The sequence below is a fragment of the Onychostoma macrolepis genome, chromosome 15 (genome assembly GCF_012432095.1).
Source record: "Onychostoma macrolepis isolate SWU-2019 chromosome 15, ASM1243209v1, whole genome shotgun sequence".
Classification (NCBI taxonomy): Eukaryota; Metazoa; Chordata; class Actinopteri; order Cypriniformes; family Cyprinidae; genus Onychostoma; species Onychostoma macrolepis.
The window spans coordinates 24986008-24998249 of record NC_081169.1 but is presented as its reverse complement, the minus strand read 5'-3'; the positions used below and the strand labels follow the sequence as shown (position 1 = coordinate 24998249).

Below are 12242 nucleotides of genomic sequence, written 5' to 3'. Positions count from 1 at the left end.
ATTGCAGGCTGTTTCCCAAAAGCATCATCTACAAGTGCTGTGCAGTAACTGTACTAAAGTTTACTAAAGAGTAAAGTAGTACATACTAAGGAGACATGTGCAGCCACTTGCAAGACAAATGCAAAATTACACTAATATTCTATCTACATTTATTTAAACCAATAATTATAATGAATGGAAAAATTTAATTAATGCTTTAAAATAAAACAAAGTAATTAAGTGCACTTATAAAAAAAAGTACACCAATTTGTGCTAAGATTCAGGTTGCTTTTGTAAAAAAAAAATCATTGTGATTTTTAAAAAGCAGAAAAAAGTCAGCAAATCCTTTGATCCAGAAATGTCCAGTATTTAAGATGATATATGCCATTGTGGACCTCTTGACAGTGACAATTAATGCACTATGCAGAATTTTCCCAAAAAATAAAATATAGACTCGTACAAAGTAACCCCTCTCAATCTTTACTTGTGATTCACTAGAAGTGCGTGGTGTTACTTGTGTCTGCAGCGTTCTGCCCTCTGCCTGTACTGTTCTTATTTGCTTCTTGATTTGCTCTGTTTGGGACGTTTATGGGCTGCAACTTTTGGCACGAGCTAATAACTGCGTGGAAAGATGGGACTTCATCAGGAAGTTATCGTTTATTTTAGTTCAAGAAGCTCCAAGTTATCCTGTCTCGACACAAAAACAGATCAGTATGTGCAAAATACCGCGGTGAGTATTTTGCAAATGTTTTCTTTTTTCTTTTTTCAAATAGTGTGTTGTTTAGTTTTAGTCATTTTAATATAATGGCAATGTATAGGTCCTTCTCTATGCAATTAAAGTGAAATAACTAAACATAAATATAGGAGCCTGATAAAAATGCTCATTTTAGAAGAAAATTTCAGCAAATCAGTTAAACAACTAGTAAAAAATAAAAAAATCTGTTTTGTAAAAATGTAGCCTACTTAAATTTCCCTAACCTTACTTAAACAGCTGATCGTAGCTGATGTTTTCTTCTTCTTTTTTAAAAATTTGCATAGGGTTTGTCATGCTTTATCGAGCACATCATTTTCAAGTTATTTCAAAACTAAATAATTAAACATTATTTAAAGTAGCAGTGGGACTGGCTAAAGTCTGAAAAAGTGAAACATACTTATTTGGAAGAAATTTATACATCCTCCCTCCTTGGGGATTCTCACCCAAGATGGCGGCGCGAGTACATCGCGAGGCTCTGGGTCTCTCCAGATTTTGCAATTTTGCGGTATTTTTCTTACTCATCTCGGGCCTGTTCGTGCAGAACAGTTGTGCCTTTACATCGTACACCCGTTGTGAGCTTTTGGATATCGGTTTGCGAATTTCCGACACTTTTATGGACAATCTTCGACTCCTTCCTGAGATCGCTAGGACACCCGAGGCTATGCACCCTACCCGGCCGGGCGGAAGTGCTCGCAGGCGGCGTCGAGATCGTAAACAAAGGCGGGGGAAGCGCGGAGGACTAAGAGCTAAGCTAAGGCTAACACCACACCGGCTCTCTTTACCCAGCATTTTCCTTGCCAATGTACGGTCGCTAGTGAACAAAATGGAGGAGATTCGACTCAGCATCACACACAGCAAGAAACTTTTGAACTGTAACGTCCTAATCTTCACGGAAACCTGGTTAAACAGCGGAATACCGGACACCGCTATTGAGCTAGCGGACGCCACACACTCGGGCGGATAGAACATTAGATGGCTCCGGTAAGACCAGAGGTGGTGGATTGTGCATTTACATTAACAAAGCTTGGTGCACAAACTCTGCTATTGTTGGGAGTCATTGTTCAGCTAACCTTGAGTTTCTCATGGTTAAATGTAGACCGTTTATCTACCGCGGAGTTCACTTCCACCATTATAACTGCAGCCTATATTCCCCGGATGCTGATGCCAAGCTTGCTATGAAAGAACTTCACGCAGCCATCAGTAAACAACAGACTGATCACCCGGGCGGCTTTTATTGTTGCAGGTGACTTTAATCACTCAAACTTAAAGTCAGTGCTACCCAAGTTTCACCAGCATGTTTCCTGTCACACCAGAGGAAACAAAACCTTAGACCATGTTTACACAAACATGGCTGGAGCTTACGTTGCGACACCCCTCCCCACCTGGGACAGTCAGATCACCTTTCTTTGTTCCTCACCCCAAATATGCACCCCTCATCAACCGTGTGAAGCCATCAGTGAAGACCATCAAGGTGTGGCCTGCGGGGCAGATTCCACACTCCAGGAAAGGTTTCTACACACAGACTGGAGTATGTTTGCTTCTCAAGCCACCAGTGGCGCTCACACAGACATTGACTCTTACACCTCCTCTGTATTGGATCATATCAATATCACCATTGACAGTGTTACAACCCAGAAACAGATCACCAGATATCCAAATCAGAAGCCTTGGATGAACAAGGAAGTGCGACTCCTGTTGAAGTCACGCAACACTGCCTTCAGATCAGGAGATGCACAAGCCTACAGCACATCCAGAGCAAACCTGAAGAGGGGCATCAAAAAGGCCAAGCACTGCTACAAGCTAAAGATAGAGGGACACTTTTCCAACTCTGACCCTCGACACATGTGGCAGGGCATTCAGGCCATCAGTGACTACAAACCCACCCACTCCACCCCCGCAGCCACTGATGTCAACTTCCTGAACGAGCTAAATTACTTTTATGCTCGCTTTGAAAGAGACAACAGAGAAACTGCCACCAAGCTCAATCCCTCAGATGACCACCCACCAATCATACTCTCCTCCACAGATGTCTGCAAGGAACTGAGCCGGATCAGCGCGCACAAGGCTGCTGGACCAGACAACATCCCTGGTCGTGTTCTCAGGGCATGTGCGGAGCAGCTCGCTGGGGTTTTACAGACATTTTCAACCTGTCTCTTGCCCAAGCAGCCGTACCAACATGCTTTAAATGCACTTCCATTGTGCCAGTGCCAAAACACTCTAGTCCGAGGTGCCCTAATGACTACCGCCCTGTAGCACTCACACCCATCGTCATGAAGTGCTTTGAGCGGCTGGTCCTGGAACACCTAAAAGACTCTCTACCATCCACATGGGACTCACACCAGTTTGCCTACCGTAGCAATAGGAGCACAGAGGACGCAGTTTCCATGGCACTGCACTCTGTGCTCACTCACCTGGACAATAAGAACACTTATGCACGTATGCTGTTTGTTGACTTCAGCTCAGCATTCAACACTGTCATCCCAACCAAGTTAATAGCCAAACTTGGAGACCTGGGCATCAATACCTCAATGTGTAACTGGATTTTGGACTTCCTGACCAACAGACCCCAGAATGTTCGATCAGGATTCACCTGCTCCACATCCATCACACTTAACACTGGTGTACCACAGGGCTGTGTGCTAAGCCCGTTTCTCTACTCCTCTTCACCTCCGACTGCAAGCCTGTGTATGGATCTAATTCCATCGTCAAGTTTGCAGACGACACCACAGTGATTGGCCTCATCAGTAACAACGATGAGACTGCCTATAGGGAGGAGATCCAGCACCTGGCCACATGGTGCACTGAAAATAACCTGCTCCTCAACACCACCAAAATGAAGGAGCTCATCGTGGACTTCAGGAAGGAGTCAAGAGGCACACACGACACCATCCACATCAATGGAATGGCTGTTGAGCGTGTCTCCAGTTTCAAGTTCCTGGGGATCCACATCTCGGCGGACATGTTGTGGAAAACCAACACCTCCAGCCTGGTCAAGAAGGCTCACCAGCGCCTCTTCTTTCTGAGGACACTGAGGAAGAATCAGCTCTCCTCAGCTATCCTGGTGAACTTCTATCGCTGCGCAATAGAAAGCATCCTGACCAACTGTGTCACAGTATGGTATGGGAGCTGCTCTGTTGCGGAGCGCAAGGCACTGCAGCGGGTGGTGAAAACTGCCCAGCGCATCACAGGGACTCCACTACCTGCCATCGAACACATCCAGAGGAAACGCTGTCTGCATCGAGCTCGCAGCATCCTTAAGGACTCCTCTCACCCAGCCCACAGACTGTTTTCTCTCCTGCCCTCCGGCAGGCGTTTCAGGTGCCTCCGGACCAGGACCAGCAGACTAAAGAACAGTTTCTTCCCCAGAGCTGTCTCTTTACTGAACTCTAACCCCGTTGATCCACTCCTCATATATTATTAACTCTTCTCTCCTACCTCACATCTGCCTTATTTGCACTACTGAATGTAAATTTTTATTACAGTAACAACTGTTTACTTTTGTATCTTGCACTACCATACCTAAATTGGATTATGCTCATTTGCACTGCCGACTGTTGTTACATTATCAATGCTTACATTAACATTTTGCACCGTATGTCTAATTGTAATACGCAATCACTTCCACTGCACTTTTACACCTTGTTTATAGTAATAGTCATCTGTATATATATTATATTGATAGTACATATCACCTGTAAATTCTGCTTATAGTAATAGCCATCTGTATATTTATTCACTATACATATTCACCTGTAAATTCTGTATATTTATTCGCTATACATATTCACCTGTAAATTCTGTATATTTATTCACTATACATATTCACCTGTAATTTCTGTATATTTATTCACTACACATATTCACCTGTAAATTCTGTTTATATTAATAACCATCTTTCTATATATATTTATACATATACTCAGTACATATCCTTGTCCTGCACTTATTCAACCATTGTATATACTGCACTTGCTACTATTGCACTTCTGGTTAGACCTAAACTGCATTTCGTTGCCCTGTACCTGTACTTGTGTAATGACAATAAAGTTGAATCTAATCTAATCTAATCCTCTTTTAATCCTCTGTTTTATTAAGAGTGTGGGTATAGCTCTCACTTCCTCTTATAAAATCCCTTGCATAACCAAACAGCATGGTACATGGTGTAGGCCTTTTTCATCCAACCGACTTGAAACTGGATTAAAAAGGTAAGAATGAAAATAGATAATTGTATATCTGATTTAACATGAGCAAGATTTGATAATATAGGATTTAATTTAACTGACAACTTAAAGTTTCAACTTATAAGTTGTAGCCCCTTGTTTTACTGATTTGATGGTCAAAACTTGATAAAAAATAACTGAAAATAGACATTTATGTTGTGCACTGTGCACACTAAATGTCCCTTGGGTAACATTTCCATTGTTGAAAAAAAAAATATTTACTTCATTTTGAAATTTAATTTTTTGTACACACAAAACAACAGTTATTTTTTATTTCACTTAAGGGCAAACCTGGGAACAGGGTGGGACCTCTGCTAGTTCGTTTGCTCTTACAAGGTATTGGATCTGTTTTCTGTTTCTCTTCTTCATACATCAGGTGTGTCTGATAAGGGTGCACAGCATTAAAATCTATCACTTTTTAGTTTTTTTTAGGTCAGGTTATTTAGTGTCTTTATGAATTCTATTGTCCTTTCTTGTGCTGCTTATTTTACTGGATCTAATGGTTACACACCATACAGTCTGTGGCTAAATGTCAGGTCATGTATTTGTAGAGCTTTTGCACAAGGAATTCTGAACCAAAAATTAATTTCAATTTAAAATGATTAGTGCAAATTCAACCAATATCATCAGACTCACCCATTTGAGCAACAGGGAGGCTAAGTTAATGTGTCAATTGATTTCTCCAATTCATTAATTTTCAACATGTTTTTTTATAAGATAACTAAATGCAGGGATGGATGATGGAATCATATTTGCATCACTCACCTGTAGTAGTAAAGCCAATCAATATCACTGATTTCAAGGGGGACAGACCCTCTGAATGTACAGTATGAAGCGATACGATATATGACTAACAAGCAAAAATGCTTGCAAAAACATCACATAATTTACTATCTTTGTATGATGATACTGAAATACAAGCATTCTTGAGGAGCTGCAGGGTGAAAGGCAAAGCAAAAGCATATACAGTACATTACCTAGATATAGTCTTTCATTTTTGGATCAATGTGTTGATGAGATATTTATATTTCTTCAAACTATGATGACTTGTTTCATATTTATTATAGATTTTCAATTACTTTGATTGAATAAAAAATATGTTAATTTAAAACAAAAATAAACTTTTTTTTTAAACTTTAATGTTCTCCAACTTTTGCCCCACAGTTGTTCTGCTGTATGATGCTTTGGCGTGGTATGTGAATATGCCAAAGGAAATTCACGGTCTCAGAGGTTCCTGTCTGGTCATACCATGTTCTTTCAGCTACACATCAAACCCACCCACAAACCCACATAGAATTGTGTGGTATCAGTACGTCTCTAAAGGTTATCCTTTAGTTTACGATCCATGGTATCCAAATGATGTCATTGAGAAGTTCAGATGGAAAACTAGTTTATATATTGATACTTCAAGAAGGGATTGCAGTCTGTTGATTGTAGGACTGGATCTGTCTCATCATGGAGAGACATTATTCACATGGATTGACCCTGAAAATGTGGGGTATCGCACCTATGCATTTTATGATGTCACCTCAAAAATTATTGTCGATGGTATGTCAATATTTCTGGATTAGTATTCTGTATACCACTGTAATATCTGTGATTGTCCAACCGTAGTGAAATTGTGTGTGGTCAGTAACGATAGACACAATGAAATGCTTCTTCCAAATAGACTTTCTTCTAACAGTTTATTTAAACATTTTAAAATAAAGGCAAGGCAATTTCCCCATATTACCCACATTTAATGAAATGAGAAGGACACTTTCTGGCTGTCAAACTTTGTGAGACATGTTTTATGTTAAAATGAAGTACACCGGTGGTAATTCTACTGTGACACAATATGAGAGGAACTGACTTCATACATCTATGAAAACTGGGCTTTAGACCAAATGATTACAAATAATAATAATAACAATAATAATAAGAAAATAGAAAAGTGAAGTTAGTTCTGAAATAATTTGTTTGCAGATGCCTGTTGGTTTTGTATCTAATGCAATGGAATTCAAATATTTATTAGTGTCAAAATACTTAAATATTTTTTAAAAAGCATTATGTACAAAATCCAATGTTTCTGTCCATTATAGATAGACCACAGCTGCCCAGCATCAGTATTTATGGAGGTGAGAAGACAGGTGATGCCATCACAGTAGTATGTTCAACTTCCCACACGTGTCCATACAGCAAACCATCCATCACTCTGAACGGTATAGACGGATATGATCAAATCAACGATGAGTCTTTTAAAGACGGCCTGTGGAAAATCACTCTGACACGCAAAGGTTTTGTAAAGGCAGAGCGCTCGACCATTCGGTGTTCAGTAACACATCATGGTGACATAACAGTGACAGCTACAGAGATCAAAAGTGCAAAATGTGAGTAAACACAAATATGAACAGCTTTGTGTGCTATTAACTGTAAGTTCACATTAAATGTCACAGTGAAACCTATTACAAGATTCCAATTCAATTTCAGGTGTTCATCATAAAATAACAATTGAGCCTGAAGTGGCAGATGTCACAGAAGGTGTCACAAAGAACTTTGTTTGTAGTGTCCACCATTCCTGCCAGAAAGAGCCAACCATCACATGGAACTATAACATGCAGGTCACAACAAAGGAAAAAACACGTTCGGGTTTAAATTGGATCAGCTATTCCAACATTGCCTTTCTGGCTACAAAAGAAGACCGTGGGAAGAAGTTGATATGCACTGCACAATTTTCTGGAGGAAGCATTACAACTTCTGCTATTTTACATGTAAAACGTGAGTTATTTGATAGCGTCATGCTTGATGCGTATGATCTCTCTTTGTCTCATTAGATGTCCTGTCTAGGTGTTTGTTTTGTTTTGTTTTTTGTATAACCTTCATACTTAAAGGAATTTGAAGAACTCCTATTGATTTACTTTCTAACAATATTTACCTGTAAGCAGTGGTGTAGTGGTGCCTGGAAAAGTGGGTATACTCTTAATATATGCCCCCAATTTTTTTTTTTTTTTCAAATGACCCGGCAAAGGATGAACCGACCTGTGTCATAAACAGTGACATGTAAAACTAGTTTTGCATATTTAGTTCACTATTGTAATATTTGCACACTGTCACTTAACTTCTGCTGCTTGAGTAAGGATCATATGAAAATAATATTATCCACAGAAGAGGTGCAGATTTAGCAATAAATAATTAAAATAAATAAACAAATATAAATAGACTGCAGCAACTGACATTTTGTCAGAACCTCTAGTAAATTGCATGCTATTTTGTTTAGTTGTCTGTTCAGAATTGTGGGAGAATTATGATCTCCATTTGAAACAAACAAAACAATCGTGATTCTCAATCATTTCAGAAGTGAGGGGGACAGAAATGTCAAATATGATAACTTTTTTGTCTAATTGACAGGTTTTATTACAATTATTATTATTATTATTCCTCTTGCTTTTAATTGGCTGAGAAATCAAATACACTGCTTGACTATTATATAGTTATATAATATTATATAATTTATAATATTTTTCCTGTATTTTCCTAATGACAATTTTATGATTTGTTTAGCCTATATACTACATTTTTTCCCCATGTTTATCACAGAATAAGGCAGAATATATATTTTGTAGCCTAGTAGCCTATCTATTGCCAAGTGTAATAAATGCTATCAATTAGCACTGCATTATTCAGAATCAGATGCTTTTTTATTACCTGGAGATGACTTGAAAAACACACATAAACCATATAGTTGCAATCATGTGTTTACATTCTTAACGTTTCTTTTTATTCAGCTTTGCAACAGTAGAGATATCTTTGGCTACAGCGATAGCTGGATTCTTGCACGTCGTGACTCGTAAGTTAGTAGCTACTTCTACGAGGCCGATTTGGACTTTCTGCGCGAGAGTGCCATCCGGCTTCGAGTAGCCTATAAATGAAACATACACTGCATGAGAGTGTTTACGTCTCGTTCCTGACCGCATCACTGTCTTTACTGGATGTTTTTAGAGAATATTTGCATTTATTCACATACGATTGTATTAGTTACTCATATGCTGGACTGTCATGATTTGGCTAGTGCAGGACGCGCACCAGGATTTAGAAGTGGGTATACAGAATCTCGACTGATAAAGAAGTGGGTATACGCCGTATACCTGCGTATACCCTCCACTACACCACTGCCTGTAAGGTAATAATGTAAATAAGGTCAATTTAGCTCAAAGGGAATCATTTATGATTTTATAGGGAATTTGAACAGAATCACTGTTTCACGGCTGATCACTGAGTCGGCAGCGATTCACTGAACGAGCCGTATAACATCAACTCTGCACTGGATATTAAAATACACAATATAGTGAAAACACTATTAAATAGCACAGTAACAAGATCGGCAGTTTAAGACATTAACTTGTAAGCACAAAACACAAGACACTTCTCTTTTCAATATAAAAAAGCCTTTCTTTATATAAACCTAAGACATAAACTAATCGAACACATGGACACACACGCATTCACACATTCACACGTTGCAGAAAGAGAGAAAGTGAGGACAGGACGAGTTTAAGAGAATGAAAATGTGAAATCCGAAGTTTACAGCAATATGTGCCGGTCACAGGCTCGAGATGAACTCGGAGACCAGGCGTGGCGGCAAAACTTAAACTGAGAACACGAAACACGCAACGGAAAATACACTAAAATAAAAGAAAGAAAGGATGTAACGAGACTAGGTGGTTTTTCTTCTCATCGTGGTGTTAAGTAGCAACTGCCATGTAGGCCAGAGCACGCTGGGACGGCGCTCAAAGAACACAGAAAGTGATGACAAAAAGCATGGCTAAAAGTTAGAAGAGAAGAGAGAGGGATTTGATGGTGTCCTGACTTTTTAAACTGGGCTTTTGGACACGTCCCAATGGGTGTCTTGACCAATTAGATATGACCTTAGCTCATACCTCCTCCCAATCCGTAAATCATGTATCAGTCACATGGTCCGAATTTTACACGCTCTTGTAGAATATAATTTTGGACATGACTTTTATAACAAGACTATGATACATTTGACAAAGAATTGATTGGAAGAAACGTTTAAAGCATGATTTTTCAAACTCATACATACCAAACACGAATATAAATCCTTAAAGTCATTCAATAGTTATTAAAAAGACATACATAATATGTGATTAAAACATGATCGTCTAATGTGTGGGTTACATACATAATATGGAGTTATGCATAGAAATCATTAGTTGCTCATAAGTCCTTTTAAGATGATTTTTAGGTGCCTATGGAAAAGACCATGTCTGTGTAGAACATAAGGACATGTTCTGTGGACAAAGGAATTTCAGTCTGGTCTGTGTCTGTGGGGGAAAGTCAATCTAAGGAAGCTCGTGATTTCTATCTTGGAACACATGTGATGGTCATCTCTTTGACCATCAGTCTTGATTACTTCCCCAAATTTGACGATCTCCTTCCTGCATTGGATTTATCAATAAGTATTATTTTGTCTTAATGTTGCAAGCTGTTCTGGAAGAGGCTTGTTGGTTAGGCTTGCTCCAGACTCATGGCGTCAGGATCTTATTTATGACATTGTTCTGTTTTCTTGGGGCCTCTCTGGAATTTAGGCTCCTCATGTTACGATGTTTTGATTGAATCTTAAATTTGTCTGATTCGTTCTGATCCTACATACCATTCAAAATGTGCCTTGTTGTAATGTCGGGAATGCTGTGGTTAAAAAAAACACATTTTCTATTTTCAAAACAGCAATTATTTTGCATAACAGTATGTTTATACAAGCTAAAAACCTGATGTTTAATAGAGATTTTTAATGATTTCTGTAACTGAAAGCAGAAAATAGGGAAAATGTAAAGATGATTTAAAAAAAAAACTTTTTTGTTTAATCTACCACTCAGCCATTAAATGTTCTCCAACTTTTGTTCCACAGGTGTTCTGCTGTATGATGCTTTGGGATGGGAAGTGAGTATGCCGAAAGACATTCACGGCCTCAAAGGTTCCTGTCTGGTCATACCATGTTCTTTCAGATATAAATCAAACCCACCCAAAAACCCACGTAGGGTTGTGTGGTATCAGCGGGATTCTAAAGGTTTACCTTTAGTTTATGATCCTTTGCATCCAAACAATGTCAGTGAGAAGTTCAGAGGAAAAACTGATTTATATGGAGAATCAGATTGGGATTGCAGTCTGCTGATCAAAACCCTGGAACCGTCCCACAATGGAGAGAAATTGTACACAAGGATTGACCCTGAAAATATTGCTTGGCAAAACTATGAAACTGATGATGCTACATCTACAGTTCTTGTTGATGGTATGTAAATGTTCTTGGAATAATATTGTTCATCTGTAACGTCTATAATTGTCCAGCTGTAGTAGATTATTGTGTAGCCAGTAACAATAGATGCAATAAATACTTTCAAAAAAAATCTCCCAAACTGACTTCTTTCTAACCAATTTATTTGTTTAAATAACATCTAAAAATAAAGGCAAGGCCATTTGCCCAAATATTTTTTATCCATATCTAGCATTGTGTATCAAAATATTAAAACAAGTAGTATGGTTAAAAATAATTTAAAAAATGGCTCAGATAAGCTTTGTCTGAATCATTTTAGGGCCAGTGTAAACATTATATAATGTACTAATTCTAATGTCTCTGTCAATTTAAGCGACTCCACAGCTGCCCAGCATCAGTATTTCTGGAGGTGAAAGAACAGGTGACACCATCATTGTAGTATGTTCAGCTTTCCACACGTGTCCATACAGCAAACCAACCATCACTCTGAACGGTATAGAAGGATCTGACGAAATAAAGGATGAGTCTGTTAAAGATGGCCTGTGGAAAACCACTCTGACACGCACAGGTGTCGTAAAGACAGAAAGCTTGACTATTCAGTGTTCAGTAACACATTATGGTGACATAACAGTAACAGCTACAGAGGTCAAAAGTTCAAAATGTGAGTAAACAAATATGTTATGCAGTACGTTCACTTTAATGCTGTACACCCTTATCAAACGCATCTAATGTATGATGAGAACCAAAAAAACAGATTCAATACCTTGTAAGAGCAAATGAACTAGCAGGACTCCCACCATGTTCTCAGGTTTGCCCTTAAGCAAAGTCAAAAATAACTGTTGTTTTATGTATACAATAATAATAATAATAAAATTGACATTTCAAAATGAAGTAAAGAAAATGCACAACCTATATGTCTATTTTCAGTTATTTTTTAAGTGAAGTTGACCATCAAATCAGTAAAACAGGGGGCTAAAACTTATGACTTGAAACTTTAAGTTGTCCGTTAAATGAAATTCTA

At 38.5% G+C, this 12242-nt stretch overlaps 1 protein-coding gene across 1 annotated transcript; it reads left to right on the top strand.

The window, feature by feature from the left end:
• Positions 1 to 6092: 6092 nt before the first annotated feature.
• Positions 6093 to 11890, top strand: LOC131554227 (sialoadhesin-like). Its single transcript, XM_058799426.1, has 5 exons — positions 6093 to 6501; positions 7035 to 7322; positions 7423 to 7710; positions 10859 to 11239; positions 11595 to 11890. Exons 1-5 carry the CDS (start codon positions 6093 to 6095, stop codon positions 11888 to 11890), a joined length of 1662 nt encoding a protein of 553 aa, XP_058655409.1.
• The last annotated feature ends 352 nt before the right edge of the window (positions 11891 to 12242 follow it).